At 38.9% G+C, this 18,993-nt stretch overlaps 1 protein-coding gene across 3 annotated transcripts in view; it reads right to left on the reverse strand.

The window, feature by feature from the left end:
• RUNX1T1 (RUNX1 partner transcriptional co-repressor 1) overlaps positions 1–18,993 on the reverse strand; it is a 115,370-nt gene that overhangs the window by 45,735 nt on the left and 50,642 nt on the right. For all 3 annotated transcript variants that reach the window (XM_080581277.1, XM_080581278.1, XM_080581279.1), the window contains 3 exons: positions 6,781–6,918; positions 2,719–2,960; positions 895–984 (listed from right to left, as the gene is read on the reverse strand). In XM_080581277.1, the coding sequence (XP_080437403.1) occupies positions 895–984; positions 2,719–2,960; positions 6,781–6,918 (470 nt within the window). The remainder of the gene's footprint in view (positions 1–894; positions 985–2,718; positions 2,961–6,780; positions 6,919–18,993) is intronic.

Below are 18,993 nucleotides of genomic sequence, written 5' to 3' on the forward strand. Positions count from 1 at the left end.
ATGAAAACAAACCCTTTGAGGATACTAGTGCTTCAGGACAACAGAATAGCTAAGAACGCTTATACACACTGACTAAAATAATGCAAACTGTCCACCCACACACTAATGATAAAGACACCAGAAATATAAAAGGGAACAATAAATTTCTCATCTCTACAGCAAAACCAAAACAGAATGCAACGTGCTCTGTGAATGTAACTTGGACTGTTCAGAGACCACAGCCATTCAGAGGAGGTAGTTACTGACAGGTGAGCACCAGAATAAATTCCTGACTTCAAAGAAGATTTTGCTTCTCTGGTTCCTATTATGCACATTAATGTGGTGCATTTTATTAATTGGCTTTTGAAAGAGATTTTATCTTTAATTTCTAATAATAGATACATAAGCATAAGTCCTTCTTATGATATCATGGTTGTACTGGTGAATGGAACCAGAAGAAAAAGATTAGTATTTTACTTGCACGGCAGTGTCACAATCTCATTGTGTAAGAATGATGAGCAGCACATTAAAAAAGGGCTGGTCGTAGGAATTCTTGACATCTCTTTTCTTTACATCATGTAAATTTGCAAAAAAAAAAAATGTAGCTTTTAGCAAGCACAAGAAATTATTATGTTTATAATCAAAAGTCTCAAGACTTAGCTGGTAAAAGCTTCTATATCTAGAAACTAAAAATATAAAACAAACAACAGTGATTATAGAATTAGGGAAATGACAGCTCCTGTGAATAGCCAAACTACATACTCAAATGCAGTTCCGTCTACTAAGCTATGGAAAGAAGCCTTTAAAAGTTATTCATTTTCGTTACTCTCTTAAAAAGAAAAACTGTAACACACATCTGTGACCTAGCAACAATATGGTTTGAAATACTTTCCAGATCACTGAACTGTGCAATACCTTTAAAAATGGGATGACAAAAGGTCGCAGTGGGAAGTTAGTAGCTTCTTGCAGTTTGGAATGAAATTCTTCAATTGTCAAAGTAGAATTCTGTTGAGAAAAAAAATTCTTTCTTGGTGACAAAATAATGAAAACACTTAGCAAGAGAAAGAGTAACCAAAGCACTCTGAAATTGCTTAATCACTTGTTCTTTATATTGATAAGAGGATAAAGAAAAACATGCCACATTATTAAATTATTACCTTATTAAAATACTCAAAGGAAACCACCAGTATCTCAGACATTCAGCGCCTGTTGCTTAGAGTACAGTTTAAGTTCTCAGGTGCTAAGCGTGGAAATGCTTTCAGATGTCAAACACCAGTTAAAGCTGCTTTTCTCAACAATTTATTTTTTCTTCTATTGATGCCTCTTGAATTTTTGTTCCCAGTGCAGAGGTGGTAATTAATGTGCACATACACACCTTCCTTGTTGTTTGAGGAGGAAAACTGCACTTTGCCTATTATACTTATTAAGAAAATTGTTTATTATGTCCTACTCATTGCATTGGTAGGTTGTGTAGGGAAGCCATTACTTTGTGGCTGAGGGCATAGGCACAAAGACCACACCTTGCACTGGTTTAACCAAGGGAATAATGATACATGAACATTCCCAAGGAAGAGATCATAGTTTGCTCCTTGGAGCTCAGATGAAGTTTAGTGAGGTAGAAATCCAACTGTAAAGAACAATGGGCAAGAACTTTTGATTTGAAAATCAAAGGCTGGTAGATGCACCGAAAGGTGTCCTTAGCTCCTTTACTAGTTCACATTTCCACAGAGAACCATGTGCCAAGCAAAAACACATTAACTAAATATTCTGGATGTGCAAGCAAACACAGAATAGGACTTACTGAAGTTCTACTGCCTACATTATCCTTCCTTCTAACACGGACTCAAGTGAACATGTCTCACTGCTTTCAGGTAGTGTTTTGTGAAGATATAAGTGGAGAGCACCTGAGCCCCAGTACTAAACAGTGCTAGCAGTCTTTGCTCCAAATGAAGGCAATGGCAACTGCAGCTGCTCAGAACAGATGTAAATTAGAACACTGCAACAGTATTTTCCTGGTACATGTAATTATTATTGAAGGAGATACATGGGAGACAACAATGTCTGGCAGCGAAAGGACTTTAATGGGAATAAAAAGAATCCTGGGCCAGATTCCCAACAGTTTGCCAATAAAACAGCAGCCCAACCTGACGGTTGTAGATAAGAAAAACCTGAAATTACCATTCAGACATATAATCACATAATCTTATAAATAACTTGACTTAAGTAGCATCAATACACTGTCAGGTCCCTCATCACTGGATTCAATGAATACTGAGAAAAGGTTTTCCACTGCGTAACCACAGTCCAAGCATGTATTCAGCTCTTCCTTTTAACCAGTATTCTGCTGCTATATGTATAGGGGCACTCTCTTTTCCCCAGTCAACTAAATTAGGCAAGCCAAAACAGATTTAACTGTATTATATAATTCAAGCTGTGTCTACATCAGGGGTGCTGCCAGTATAGAGCAAAAAACCCTTTCACATCATTATGGCATAATACTGTACCGTTCTAGTCTGTTGAGAACAGCTGCCACTGTTCTCAACCCAGTTGAGAACAGCTGCCACTTGTAGCCAAATAGTCAAGACACATACTCTGGGGCAAGAGACGGTACTTGGTATATATAAGTATGGTATATGCAGTGTATGTGACCCACTCTTGTGTATAATAAACATGTCAAGCATAAAGGAGGGAAAGGGAGAGCAAAAGATAACAGTTATTATATCATTGTTTTTTGCTTACCACAAGTCCTAGCACAAGGGTACGCACTCTCTCCCCAATCTCTGGTGAAATGTCATTGCCAAACTGCTGTAAGGTTGTAAGAAATCTCTTCAGTTTGCTGAGTTGCCTAGCTCCACAAGCTGGTGGTAACTGCTGGTTAGCCAGAGAAGAGGAAGAGGAAGAGGATGGCCCATTGCTAAAGCCATTAGGAGGAGATGGAGCTCCATTTAACGCTGTTGGTGAATGGCTAGTGCCATTGGTTACTGAAAGAGAAAGAGAAGGGAAGATAAAATAGAGAGAGGGAGACAGAGGGGGAGAGAGAGAGAGGATGGGGGGGGAAATCCATCAGCTTATATTTTCTGTGCTTGACCTTAAAATTAATTAAGTTGCACAATCAAAGACAATTAGCTTTTTGACAGAATGACACTGCAGTTTACATCTATATTACAGTATCTGGTACTGAACAGTGTATGGACTGGAAGTAACAGTAGCTGCCTGTCACACAGCCCCCCAGAGCGCTCCAGGACCTGAAAAGCATTGTTTGATTATCAGCCTTTTGTCAGAGGATGTCAAAAAGAGAGAGAGAGAGGAGGGGGGGGAAATAAAAAAAAAAAAGAAAAAAAAAAAAACAGAAAAGAGCACAAGCGCATATATGATCAAGAACAAAAAAAAACTGCTCTTTGGGGTAGAAAAAATGTGCAGACATATTTCACGAAGCCTCAGTTTATCTCTGAATATTTTTACTCGTGTTTTGTACACACAACTGACAGCTGTGTTTATAAAACAGGACTTTCACGTTTTAACCTTACACCACCCAATGAGAAGGTTATTTTTTCCGATACAGATTTCCTAGCTGCTAACATATGGAGCACACTAAGTTGTTTGTGCAGGTACAAATGGTGCCACGCTTGCTGTGGCCTGAAGCCTTGCAGCTAGGGCACGAAGCTGGGCTTCAGGAGAAGACTTCTCAGAGACCAGAAGGAAATCACTCAGCTTTTCATTTGCCAATACTGTATCTCTAAAAAGGATAGGAAGGCATTTCCCTCCTGTTGTAAGGTTGCTGTGAGAATAAGTATCTGAAGCACTAAGTGTTCGAAATTTATGGCAACAAGATTCATGCAGACATACTGAAGACAACAACACACAGTTTTTGGCAGCTATTTTAGTTCAATTCTTATTCACACTCCAGAAGAGAGCACAGAATCAAACCAAGGACATCTTTTTCCACCCAGGTTACTTGAAACAGTAACAGTCAAACACACACTGTTGAAATTGCTTGAGTCTGACTAGCCAAACTGACAGTGAGCTGCAAGAAAAAGAATGGCTCCCTACAAATGAGAATGCACCAGCGCACTTGCAAGCGTAGGCCAGTAGCACAGGACTATACCCAGCAGCAGCTCCACTCAGCTGGCCGTTGCCCTGGGCAAATTTGCTGGTTTCTGTTCTTTCTTTCTTTGTTTTTTTTTTTTTAATACCACTCACTTGTGCAATCTGTTTCTCTCCTCCAAAGCACTGCGACCTGAATTTAGATCACTGTATCTCAAAAAACATCAAAAATCAGGAAGTTAGCCATAATCAAAAATGTATAATGCTAATAGCCTCCATTGCTTCCTATTTAAAACATGACAAGCTAGCTACTTAAAGAACTTTCCATGTTTGTTAATGACCAAACATCCCTTTTGTATTTGTCACTTCCTCCAACAGTCATCTTCATTTTTAGATAGCAACTCCTTTTTGAGGGTGGACACTTATTACAAGATTTAAATGATTATCACAACCCTCATTTTTGTCCTTGTGACTGCAGTGCGTTTCTGGAAGTAGAAGAGAAAATGGCCATCTGAATGGCTACCTAGTTTCTGCTGGTTTTTATCCTAGATGTTGGTTGCCTATTCTAGTTGCATGGGCTAGGGAAAACAAGAAATGGAAAGCGCAGAAATAGAAAAAAAGCTGGTCTCTGTAAATTAAGCTCCAAGCCATGCTCTCCGTGCACTGAGCAGAGTGAGATATCTGAGTAAACAAATACATGGTGATTGCAAGGAACTTGTATAGACAAAAGTTATCATACCATGAGCTTAGTAAATGAGGAGCGGGAAGAGTAAGTCCTGCTCTAGCCTGACACAACCCAGCAACTCAGTCGCTGTTCCTGGGCTGTTCTAGGCAGAAGGTGATGGGGCTATGATCAAGAAAGCAGAGAACAGCCAAGTTCATTCCCTAGGACAGATGAGGAGGAGAAAGGCCGGCAAAATTTCTCCCTCAACAAAACAGATAAAGAAATATTCCTCAAATGCAGTTTCTCTAAAACAATTTTTATTTGTAATAGCCTATCCACTACTAATGATTTTATCTCTTTCTTTACAATGTCTGAATTTGTCAACTGTCAAAGACATCTATGTTATTATGAAACATAACCATGTTATTAATAAAATAGAATTTAGCATTTAAAATTTCCACAAACTAATATATCTTAAGAGTTTTTAATAGTCTAAAACAAAACAAACAACAAGCATACTCTTGACCAGAAAACAAGTATGCTCTTCTTAGCCTACAGGCATTCTCACTGCAGTAGTAATAAGTATAACAGACACTCAAACAGAAGTGACTGTTTACTATATACAATCTAGAACTGCTAAGGCCAAACTCCAAAATCTGACAGGGATTTAAAATCTGACGGGCATTTAAAATTAGATCTTTAGACTTTTAGTCTTCATTTAAAGGTGGGGGGGAAGAGCTATGGCTCACACACCTTCCAACAATGTCCAGAAATCTAATGGGTACACTGAGAACTGTAGGAAAGATTAAAGAAGAACATTGTCTCATTCCTTTTATCATCGCACAAGATCATCCTGAACCGTGCTAAGTGCATTAGACAGAAAAGCCTAACCTACAAGAGCCCCATCCTGCAAAAACCTACAGTTTAACTTTAGAGCAGAGCAGTTCCTAGGATGATTCAGGTGCTGGAGTTAAGCAAAACAAGCAGATCTTGCAGGATCAGGGTCACTGGGTTAAATTTGAGTTTATGCAAAGAGCTGGCACAAATGCTCCTCACTGTTTAAGTTCAATGTAAATCCTCAGGACAGGGTTCACTGGGATAAGTGGTACAAAGGCTTCCAGCTGGCCTCCTGCATAGAGGTGAATTTTAAGTAAGGCATTTAACAGGCATTTAACAGGCAGCAAGGGGCTAAAAAATGTAGGCAAGACAAATAGAAGATGCTGCCTTCATGCTGTTTAGGCATATGTATTCTACTGTTCTAAAACTGTTTTATTTAAAATGTGAAATGTAAACACATTCTCATGTTTATACTATTACAAGGCATATAAAAGAGACCAAAAATTTGCAGCTAAATCTTGGTAAGAGAAATGTGGATCATTTTGTGACTGTGAAAAGAATAGTCCAGACAACATGCCAGATTTAAATCTCAGTTACACTGATACGAATGCAGAATAATTACACCAAGACTGGTAGAGTTTCCTGTGTGTTTACATCAGCAAACTGAGACAGAGATCCAGCCCTGAGTGATTTAGAGAAGTGGTCACAGGCTAGAAATCTCAAGACAAAACAATAAAAGTATTTTTTTTTTAAATCCATACTAATTAGAAATTTTGTAGCACTTAAATCCAAATTCTGCATTCAGTCGTTAGTGGGATGAAGTATTTTCTTTATGAATAACCCCCACTTTAAATATATAAACAAACCACAAAGCCCTAAACAATAACTACCGAAGTTTATATACAAAAGTGAACAGAATCCTTTAAACAAAACAAAAGAATGGCATACATACAAGACAGGAAGGAAGTTTCCCTTACTTCTCACAGGACTGATCTAAGCATAAATGACATAGAAAATTAGTTCTCGCTGTTCTTTGACACTACAGCCAAGCTATCAACAAAATTACCACAACTCTGAGCTGAACGTCTTAATAAATTAAAGATACATTTATCTGTTGTGATCTTAGTTGTGCTTAATTACATATTGCAGTATAATGCTGCTGCAGCCCTGTCATACAGGTTTCCCTTCAAAACTTCGGTTGTTTACATACAGAAATAAAGAATATGGAAGAAAAGGAAGAAAATAAGTCTAATTACATGTTGTGGGCGTGAATGAACTGGTTCTTGGAGCTCCTTGGGTAGTGGGAGGAGGTGGCATTGTTGGAGGCGTCAGCCTGGATTGTGTCTTCACATCCACAGGTGAGTCTGGCATTGTGGAATGCTTCTCAGTGCGATCTGTAACACACCACATGAACACACTATTTTATTTCCCCAAGTACATCCGCTCCAAAAAAAAAAGTTTAAAAGCTAACGCAGGAAGTGAGCCATTGCAGCATCTGCCGCAAAAGATTACACCTGATTATCTACTCCAGTGTGCTCTTTCAGAATTACATCATCTGAACCTTACTTAAGAAGGTGTAACACAGATGGTAAGACCTCGTTTGTAGTGGTGCTGCATTATCTTTTGTTTTTATTTCCAGCATGTGCAGATGCTACCTCCCAAGCACTCCTGGAGCTGCAATAATGCCACCTCCCTTCAACGTTAGCCAGGAGGAAAAAAAATAGACAGAGACAGGAAGGTAATAAATCCCCTTATGACAACTCTTGCAGAACTAAAACCTGAAGCTCTTTAGTAGAGGTAGGATATTGGGAAGGACACTGGTCGAAGCCAGCTCGTCATGTATCTTCTTTATAACATCTGCCACCCTCTCCATCGCTCATCTTCGTAAATAAGGAGAGATACTTATGTTAAATACTGCGCGCCTCCTGGATGACTTTACCACCCTTCCCCTTGGATATTCTCACATTCACAAGAAAAATAAACACATGTCAAAACGGTAAGTCGATCTCCACACATTCATATCGACTTAAAAAAAAAAAAAAAAATCAAATTTCTAAGTTTGCACCTCTACACAGTATGAACTTTAATGTTCAAAATCTGGAAGATATTAAAAACAACAACAACAAATGCAAACACAGGCAGAAAACCTAACAGTTGTCTTGCAAGTAAAGATCTAAAGATGCGAGATACTTGATACAGAAACTACAGAAATAGTTTTTTTATCCAAACATTTTTCTGGACACCTCTATGTTAACATTGATGGAAATAAATAAATAAATAAATATTAAAAATAAAAAACATTCAAACCCCTATGTTTCATTTATCATGAATGGGCAAAACAACATTTATCAACTGAAAGCAAAATTAAGACTGCCTTACTCACTCCAGCAGTTTAGTGAGCCATCTTGAGTAAAGGTGAAGTTTAGCTTTTAACAGGCATGAGTTAAAGTCTGACATCCCTTCTTTCAGGGTCAGGATTAGTTGTTTTATGCACTGTCCTATACAAGTCTTCATGAGCTCCATTAAACCATCTTACAAAACAAATAAATGTCACTGCTAGTGAGGTAGTAGATTAATCTGTGATTTCAATTCAAGACAACAGCAAAGTCAGTAATGTTCTATAAACTCTGTCACTCAACTTTGAGAAGGTATTCTTTGTTCTAACATTGTACAAACTTCACCAAAAAAAAAAAAAAAAGCATATATCTAAAGTTTTGCCTGCAAGACACTAAGAGAAATGAAATGCTGTGCACACATTTTATGAAGGAAGGGTGTGTTTTGAAGAGCCTCAAAGCACCTAATTATTAGAGCATTTAATTATCAGGAGAGCGAGAAGGAAAAAAAAAAGTAAAAATTAACAACACATGATAGATACCAATCTTCAGTTGCTTGAAACCAAGGAAGTATGATACAGACATTCAGTGTGTGAAGTGCCACACACTGGGACAAACAGTTTTTGGGCAAACACTGTTTGGGACAAACAGTGAAACACCCCAAAAATGCTATGAGGGGAATACAGATACAGTAGTAAAGGATCTGAAGTTTTGATCTAAGGTTAGTAAACCTCAGTAGTGTAGGGAACAGTATCCAAAATGACTGGCTTAAATATTAAGGCTTCTACACAGGCAGGTGAGGTTTGATTTGCAAATCAAGCAACAGTAAATTATTACATGCTGGAAAACAAAAGTAAGTTTTAAAAAATACTCTATACAAATATCCTTTCCATGTCGCTATACTCAAGCAGTTAAATCTATATCTTCAAAGCCATTCATTTAATATAAAGAACTATGAAAACTAGTCTTGAAATGTTAATTGCTTCCTTAATAGCTGAATTCATCTCGCACTCACCTCAACCAACCTCAGCAACAAGGGAATAAATAGCTTTCAGCTCATGTTGCAACAGAGGGAAAGAGGCACAGCAGTGAGCCCGAGCCCTCCTAAATAAAGGAAAATATTTCTGCCATGCCAAGAAAGGAGAGAGAAAGGGAGGCTTGCCAGAGCTGGTGGGGAGATAACAGTGGGAACTGCTGGTCCATCTGGTTTTCATTCTGCTAACACTCACGCTGAACTGTTAAGGAAGGCAGTCCAGGTACACAGATTTGAAGCATGTGGGAGCGCAGACACAGGCAGGGAGGAGACGGAGGTGGGTGGAAGAAAGAGTGAGAGAAATCGAACTCCGCTCGCAGTCTGCTGCTCACACTGAGCAGGCACAGGCTGTATCCTCCGATTCAGCTGTTGATACCTAAAAGTGAGCCTGGTATCGCAACCAACTGCGACTCTCCTGCTCCCCGACTTCGCTGCATACCAGAGCTCAGGTCTGCTCAGATCGGAGGGGGAAGGCTTTTCCAACAAGCTGGCAATATTTGGTTACTTAAATGGAACGCTATAGTGGGAAATAGTGTGTGGGCTCGGCCCTCCACTTGCAGATTGTCGTTCCGCTGCGCTCTGACTGGTTTTTGTTCCCTCGAACAGTGTCTGCCACCCGACCTGCAGATCGCTGAAATTAGCCACAGACCCCTGTACTTTTCATATAAATCTGTTGACATTAGTTCCTAATTACCTTTCTTTTGTATGGGGGGAGGGGAACAAATGCGACAGGTCACTGACTTTTGATTAGCCCCTCTCTCCCCCTTGCGAAGCCCTAACACACACACTGCTACTGTACGATGGTAGACAGATTTATCTCTGGTTGTCTGTGGCACCACCTTCTATAAGGAGATACAAGGCTGCTTCTAAGTGCACCTCAAAACACTTCTAATCAAGGTACCAGCTTATCTTTACAGTGCAGGGGGAGAGGGGGGAGGTCTTTTGAAGAACTACAATATAAAATGCAAAGCTCTTCCACGTGCTCTGAAGTCACCACATTAAGGCACAGCCCAGGAGAACAGCCTGCTCCATTGGAGTCTTTCACTTCCCACCCTTCCGCCCTCTTCAGTAGCAAAACTCCTGCAGGAGCCTTTATCCTGGTATTTATCTGCTCCCTGCCTTCACAGCAGAGTCACAGAATCACAGAAGGGTTTGAGCAGGAAGGGACCTTAAAGCCCACCCAGTTCCAACCCCCTTACCATGGGCAGGGACACCGCCCACCAGACCAGGTTGCCCAGGGCCTCGTCCAACCCACCCTTGAACACTTCCAGGGATGGGGCATCCACAGCTTCTCTGGGCAGCCTGTGCCAGTGCCTCACCACCCTCTGAGTGAAGAATTTCCTCCTAACCTCTAATTTACATCTCCCCTCTGTATCTCAGCTTCTGAGGGCACTATGGGGCCAGGAGGACGTGCACGTTGCTGCTCTGCACGCACCTCTACTCTACCACCCAGCCTGGAGGCCTCACCAGCTTCATTTGGAGCGATGACAGAGCATAAAGCAGAGCTGTGGCTGACAAAGCATTCCCAGCCCCTATGACCTGAGCTTGTGAAGCCGGTAATGTCTGATATGTAGCCTAGAACCCCAGCTTCATTACAAATGATTACAATTTTAATTAAAAAAAAAAAAATTTACTCTAATTGTTGTAAAAAATGAGTATATACCGAGTATATACCTTGAGGTTTGCCTGAAATTTGGACAAACTTGAAAGAGAACCATCTCTTAAAATGACTTAATTTCTTGAATTCCAAACATGTTTATGCTTTTGTGACGAAGTGAATTCCCCATTTGCAAAGATTTTTTTTTTTTTTTGGTTGTTGTTGCCTTTGGAATCTGGCATTTCAAATAATCCTGAATTAGCATGGACATGACAGAAAGTTTCAGCAGGGACATGACAGAAAGTTTCATACATGCAGAATCTCACATCACCCCTTTCAGAGCACAGGCTGCATATACAGACAGAATAACTTGTTTCAGATGCAAAGACTTCTTCCATAGAAACCCTCTAAGCAGTGACAGAGCTGGACTCCTTAGCACAGTTCTGATCAAATGGGGCTGAAACCAGAGGTACTCCAAACCAAAGGGAAAAGGAGACATCTGCATTTCATTCTTCACTATTCGCTGCAATCAATTCAGGATGGAGATAGATGGTGAAATAATGGGCTAGTCCTAATCCATATACACAACCCTCTGGTGCAGTGAGAGACTTAGAATAAATTCAGAAAATATGTTTCAAGTATGCAGAGATCTATTGCATTTGCTTTGGATTATATTGGGGGGGGGGAAAGATTTTGAAATATACATTCTTGAATCTCTTTTACAGCAAAGAGTGAAGAACTGTGACTTTACCACAGAAGTATTTTGCTCCGTTTAAAATTAAAGAATGTTGTAAAACCAACTTTAAATTATGATATTTCTTTTGCGGATTTCTTGGTTCATGAAACTGTACTGTTCTTGTCATTCATTCAGGTTTTATGGCAGGAGTTATTTTTGTCACTATTATTTAGCTGTTAGGTGAGCACCGATATTTACCGTAAGCCCAGCCAATTTCTGAAGGCAAACGTGGAAGAGACAAAGTAAAACGTGCAAGAGCAGGGGCAAAAAGAGATGTGCATGTATTCAAACTGATTTCCTGTACTTCCTGTATCCTAAATGATTTAGTCCATTTTTAAAACAAGGCGGTCTTTCATATATGGCAACATTTCAGCTCGTGTGGCATGCTTCCAAGTCTAATGCATCAAGGAAAGCTGATGTATGGAACAAAATATGGAATATATAAATACTTTACTGATACCATTTCAATAGCCAATTCAATGTCAAGCATTTCTAGGAGCAGTGTGTTTTCAATTTCCTTTTTTAAATGAAAAAAAAGTATGGTATAATATGCTGTGGCATTTATTTTACTTTTAGTTAGTGCAAATAGTTCCAGATGTATATTGAGGCATGAAAGATTCTTAAAAGAAGCTCCATATTGATTGTACAGTACTTACTACTTCTGTGCCAACACATTAAAAATAAAAATTAAAAAAAATGCCAAATTAGAATAGCCCATTGCCTTCTTTCCTTTAAATTCACAAAAGTACAAACCCTGCATGTGACACAGGATTAGAACCTGCCCCTGTCACTCAAATTATGTAAATTGAGACATAAATCTGTGGCATTAAAAACCGAGGATGGTTACCTAGATGACATTGGACTAATTCTGATCATTTTGAGAGTGACAGCATGGAATTTGCAAGCCAATAACTAAAGACTGTGAGTCCAAGTAGCGATGAACCTGGTGACAGACCCTTCAGTCCATCAAAGATGAACAATTAGCTCTTCCATCCATAATGTTATCACACTATGGTCAGCAAGGAACCTTCCCTTCTCTAGATTTTCACTTGAAGTCAGTAACTGAGGCACACAGTGTGCCCAGCACTAGGAGGCGATGTTCATGGCCTTGCACCTCACAGTCCTGCCACTGCCCACAGCAGGACAATGAAATGAGGATCAGGGAATGATGCCTCAGGTCGTGTTTACTGAGAATTACATTGCAAAGTATTGGCCTTGGCTGAAAAGGTCTTGTTTGCTATAAGCATGGTATTAGCCAAATATATATGGTATAGCATACGCAGCCCATACACCTGGGAAAACCTGGAAGTCCTACGATGCAGCCATAAAACACAACACTTGGACAACATTGCAACAAGTCAAGCACACTTCAGACTTGTTTGAAACTGGGTCAGCCTTCACTCCATTCATTGCTTAGACTTTTTGACTCTTCTGTAATGAATAAACAAGAACCTTAACACAATGGATGCTCTTGTGCATACAACTGCCCTCAAACAGATATAATATGGATGCAACTTCCTATCAGCACCACATGCATTCACAGAATCTGCCTAGAAAGAAAACATTTCCTGATTTCAGGTGGAGAGCTTTTCCTCCCTGCACAATTCCCCAAACGGCAGCTTCAGTAAGCAGCTCAGACAGTCAGACTCCATCTTCTGCCACAAAACATCACCCGTACAAGCTTTACCCCTAAGGAATGTTGATGTGAATGAGGAGAAAGATGGAAGCGCACAGGCAAGTCTTCAAGATGACATAACATTTCCCTGCTGCTTTTACACTACTGGTAGGAAGCTCATAGGATGACCCATTTGCAAGAGCAATCTCACAACTTTTGCTACAGTCTTATCTTAGTTATTCTCCGCTCAGATAGTTGAACTTTTCATATCACCAGTTATTATTGAAAATAAATTAAAGCATATGCAGTTTATCCATTTCTTCTCATTTAACATGCAGAAGTGAGGAGAAATTCTGCATCCTGGGAGTTCACTAAAGTTATCTCAGGCTAAGTTATCAGAGCTTTCTTCAGATGTGCTTTAAAAAAAAGCAATGAGAATAATGCAATCTGCACTCTGTCTATCAAAACCTGAAAGGGTATTTTGTGATACCATGGCCCAGTTCAAGCAGAAACAGTTTATAGATCATGAAAACTAGGTGAATGATGGACTATGCTTTGCATCCTGTTCTTCATCCATAATGGTAACTTGACTGGCCCTACTGTCATGACAACCAAAAAAGCAGAAGCACTCTTTTTAGTTTCAGATCTCTAGGGTGAGTTGCCATCCAAAAAAAGGTGTGCCAGAGTCATGGCTTAGCATCTGAGGTCAGATAGTTGCATGAGTTCAATGTTAGAGCTGAGACAAAAATATTATGGCTTGGCTTTGATTGGACATATATTTTCTCCTGAAAGAAACCAACTTGGCTTAACATATAATCTCATTTAAGAAAAAGAAAAGTATTTGGTTTTCCTTTCAGTCAACAATCTGACATGTTTTGACAGTTTCAAAACTAACATAAGTTCACTTTTAGTTATTTAATAATTAAAAACTGAATCATATCAGAATTGCACTTTTTTTTAAACACCTCTTCTACCCTTCTCCCTTCCCTGTCTTTACCATATAAAATTGCTTGAACATAAAAAGCAATGTAGGGAAGAAGAATACATCCTAAATGTAGATCAACTACCACCATAACAGTTTATGAAATACTCTAGTAAGAACAGACAAGCAAAATAAGGGCCAAAGTGTGGCAGCAGCCCTATATTTCCAGTACGCCATAGAAAGCCTCCTTGTCATAGCTGAATGCCTGCTATCCCTCAGCCTGTACTTAAGACAAACACAATGAAGATTTATTCTAAATACCACACCAAAAGTCATAAAAATGCTTATAAATATATGTATGTATTATTAATGCAATTAATAAATTAGTATTTCCATAATCATTATCAAAATACTATATTTGTGACTCCTGTTTCCTGGACCTGTTCTACTTTATTCTGTTGACAAGCTACCAAACTAGGAACTGTTGTTTTGAGAAATTTTCTTTTAGGTAACAAAAACAATTTCAAAACCAGACCACTGAATGTTGAGATCCAAATGAAATGAAGAAGAGTTGTATACCACCTCCTGGCAAGCAAAATGAAGAACAAAAAGAATAGTCAGAAAGAACAGTCAGAACAACCATTGGCCAAATCTACTCCCCGGCCTCCCCTACAGGTGTGGAGATGATAACTCCTCCACAACAGCAAGCCCTCCTTTCTCTTCTCTTATTTTTTGTAGAGGACCCCACACAAGTTTTTGTATGTGGCTTCCCAAAGGCTCATCTACCAGTAATTCAATTCCTTTTTGTACCGGCTTTGCTGGAAGACATATCCCTGTCAAGACTGCATGTCATTTGATAAACTACAGCTGAAGTCAGACTGATACCTGAGAAACTCAAATACCATCAGCATCAAATTGGCATTGTTTGTACACTCTTACATACTCCACCATATATAGGGCATGTCAGTCCCACCAGCATTAAGAATAAAACATTTGCTCTCCCATCGCCAATTAAAATTTCCAGACTTGCTCTTCAGAAGCATGTTTTTAATCCAAAGTCTGTGAGGGCCTAAATTAACAGTAAATAGTTTATTATACACAGCTAAAAATCTGAAGCAAAGTAAGTATGACACCCTCCCCCCATTTTAATGCACTTATGCAGTAGAAAAAAACACCAGAGTGTTAAGGCATAGCTGTGCTCATTTTAGAGAAGTCCTAGGAGAGTGCTGATACCAGGATTCCATTATATTTAACTAGAACCGAAGTCTCTAATACAATTTCAGAGTAGATAAAGTTATCTAAAATAACTTATTAGGATTCAGGACAACATTAGGTGTTAACTTATTCTGCCAGCAAAAAAGTTTTTGCAGCTGTACTATTAAAAAACTTCACTTATTTTTATAAAACATGCCAGAATTCTTTTATGCTCATAGGAATGATACGCGGGCATAGGAGGTGACATTTTCCATGGTCAGGCATCTAAATGACATAGGGACTACTGAGAAGGTAACGGATATACATCTTTCTTTGCTCATGAGGAATATGCTGTACACAAGTCAAGATCCTGTTGGGTATCAATAAATGTTGGCCACTCCAGGACAGACTACTCACCTGGTAGATCAAGCTCTGAAATTCCCATTTTATCAGACTGCACAATTTTTTCTATCTGGGAACTTAATTCTTCCCTGTGATATTTCAAACAGTGAAGTTTGCTCTATTATGCCATGTGTGTAGGCCTGGAGAATGAGACCTTATCCATAAGACAGATCAGATGGGTGTCCAAAGTGTGAACTCCTTCTCAACAGCAAATACCACTGCAGTTGTAGGAAGGATGCCTAATTTCTGCCATCTAACATCAACAGCTAAATTAGGAAATGAGACTCCATATGTAATCATTGAAAAGAAGGAAGAGTTAGAGCCTGTAATTTATTAACTCCTAAAGCTGCTAAAACAGATGGTTCAAATATTTCCATGGAGATCTAGGACTTTTGCTTCTTGAGAAACAGAGGTATTCAGAGTGCTCTATGGTGTGGTTGGTGTGCATGGGAGTCATTGCTCCTCATCTAGCTTAATTCTGCCTCCAGGCACACTAACTTCTTTTTTTCTATTCAGCAAGCCAAGACAGGTATGAATCCACCAGTAAAAAAAATATATGCTGAAACAGATTTACCCCCCAAACCACTGGGTGCTGCCATTGTTACTCTCTCACTACCCCTACCTGTGACAGAGAAGTGGAACTATAGGAGAAAAGACTCTCAGTATTATACAGTGACAATCTCTACATAATGCAATTTATTACCCTAATCAGTACTTCGGCATCTGTGGAAATACATGCTCTGGAAGACTATCATTTCACATCATCAAGTGATGCCATTAAAGACATCTTGTGTTTACATGACTGACTGTCTAGACAGAGTGTGAGAAAATACTCATTATTAGTTACAAGCCAGTTCCTCCTGGATGCTGCATGTCACAACAACTGTGTTTTATTTGGGGCACTGGATCACACCTGAAAGCTGCGGTGGGGCGGATGGGAGGGGGGAAAGAGATTCTCATCAACTTCACATGAAATTGAGACTTTCCATCTGAAATACTGACGAGGTGATAATACTTTTTGACAAATGAGCTCACAACCAAAACAAAGGTTACCATTAGCAAAAGTATATTTCAAATCAATTGGCTGCCCTAATATATCACATGCATACTTAAATGTTAATAGGAAGTAATAATATAAGCATGTAAAGGAGGAGGGGAAAGGAAGAAACTTATGTTCATCACACCAACATAAAACCAGCCTAACCCCCCTTCTACAGCCAGTGAATTCACACAAATGCCCATTGTCACAGAGATCAGGTTAGCTCCCCCAGGAACAGAGGTGCTGGGTTAGCCTTTTAGTCCCCGATCCTTAAAAGAGTCAATAATATCTTCTTAACTTTAGATACAGAAAACAGCTGCAGGTAAAGCAATAGAGATGGCTTCACAGAGGACACACAATTATATGCAACTTTTCTAGATCTTAAACCATCACAGTAGTCTTAGTCTTGTTTTTGAATTTTAAGTGACAGCAAAAAAATAATAATTAAAAAAAACACTCAGCTAAAGCATGAATTAAAAAAAAAATCAACAACTATTACAGAAAATACAGAAAACACAAACAAAATATTGAAACAATTTCAGATATCATAGTATTATTTGACAGTTGTACAAAATACGCTTCACTTCATGCCCAGCAGATTCAAATGAAATGTATTTGCTTTATTCAAAAAACACACAGAAACTAAGGCTTCTACATTTATAGAACCTGTCCACATTTTCATCAAGGCTGCCAAAACCAAAATTCCAACCCAGCACTCTAACATTGACCTTCTCAGACTGGTGTGACTTCTGTGGTTTACTTCTATAGATGTACTTACATGTGTGCATCTACACTTATACGCATATTTAATCAAGTTTTACTTAATTCTGTATATAAAAATACTTACCATGATATTTCTTTTTAAATTCCACTTTAGAAAAAAAATATATATATATATATAAATATATATATATATAAAATCCTCAATTACACTGAAGAAACTGTTAAACAGTGGGGAAACTGCAGGGCAGGAAGTCGGACACCAGAGAGAAACCACTCTATGCTACAAGTGCAAGAGAAATATTGACAAAGTAAAGAAGTCTGATGCATTTGAACTCTGAATGTTCAATGTGAATGCACTTAACCCTTGGTAATGTGGTAGGTTTTCTTGTACATGCTATCCTTATGAAAAGCAGATTTAACTCTCTCTGTGCTATGGAAACAGACATGTCTTCACCGTACATTTGGCTTTCAATCCTGACTACAGCCCCCTTGGGTCTACTTGGATTTATGTATCTTGCTTCACTGAGAAGCAGATTAACCAGAAGAGGAGCCATATTTATGAGAAAATAAAGAATAGTCAACAGAGAAAAAAAAATATATAGTCAAGCAGAGGGTGGTTGAGAGGGCAGCACAGCAGTCTGCTTACATGGGGGGAATAGGCTCAAGATTCATCTTCTGCATTCACAGAGGCCATGTAGGTGTCACGTAAAACAGAGAAAAATTGGCTGGAAGCAGGCTCTGGCTAACAGTCACTGGAAATTGTTCCAGGTGACTGCTGACCACCAGAGGGAGCCGATATTGTGCCATGAGCTCACCGATTCGGTGCTGAAAATTAAAAATAAATGGTACGGTACTCATAAAATAAAAGGAAGATACTTTAAGAAAAGTTCTTTCCATTATCATTTAAAAAGTTAACCTCAACCACACAATACATGAAGGTAAGGTTATGATACTTTATATGTATACATCAGGATGTACTATTCCATTTCCACTGTATCAAACTTAACGTCAAGCATTTCCCTCCAAATTTTAGCTATAAACTTTTTTTTTTCCCCCCCAAAAGAGTAACTGAATTAAAAGCAAATTTTCAAGTATGACCTTGGGCACTACTGGCTGCAACAGAAGAATAGTTTCATTGCCTCCTATTGTCATATAGCTACACCAGCTAAAGAGACAGATGCCTCTTTCCCTCCTTCATTTGTATACACATACACCCCTACACATACATTTAGTCCTGTTTTGAAGATGAATTTCTATAGGAAATACTCAAAAAGTTAAATGCAGCAAGTGGCACATCAGACAGCTGGATGTGTACAGTATAGCACGAACTATGTCCAGGTACCCAGATTGTACTCACAGAGTGACAGCCATGTGACAATACATGGATTTGAAAATACTCCACCAAAACTTAACACCATTCCTTTATTGAAGCAAAACATAACTGAACAAACACTGAGATTTTCTTCAGATCTGTAGCAAGTCAAAGAAACTAAATTGGAAACAGGGCAGAAAATAATAATGAAAAAAAGCCCTACTCGGGCAGTTCACACATTTGTATAAAACATCCTTCTGGCACCAAATACCAGTAAGAAAGCTAAATCCCAATGGCAGAGCCAATTCAAATGCATAGAAAGATACTGACTTCACTAGGATCTCCTGTGAGGACACATTTCTTTATGGTTTCCACTTTGAACAAAAAATGTAAAACACTTCAGTAGTTTTCTGGAAAGCTTTGAACTTCTTTGGACATGTATGAAGCAATAAAAGATCAATGAACTACAACAACTATCCAAGGAAAATTCAAGAATTATGAAAAGGGGGGAAAGGAAGAGAAATGAAGAGAAATGAAGAAAGGAAGAGAAAGAGAGAGAGAGA

Source organism: Anser brachyrhynchus (assembly GCF_964034855.1).
Source record: "Anser brachyrhynchus genome assembly, chromosome: 2".
Lineage (NCBI taxonomy): Eukaryota > Metazoa > Chordata > Aves > Anseriformes > Anatidae > Anser > Anser brachyrhynchus.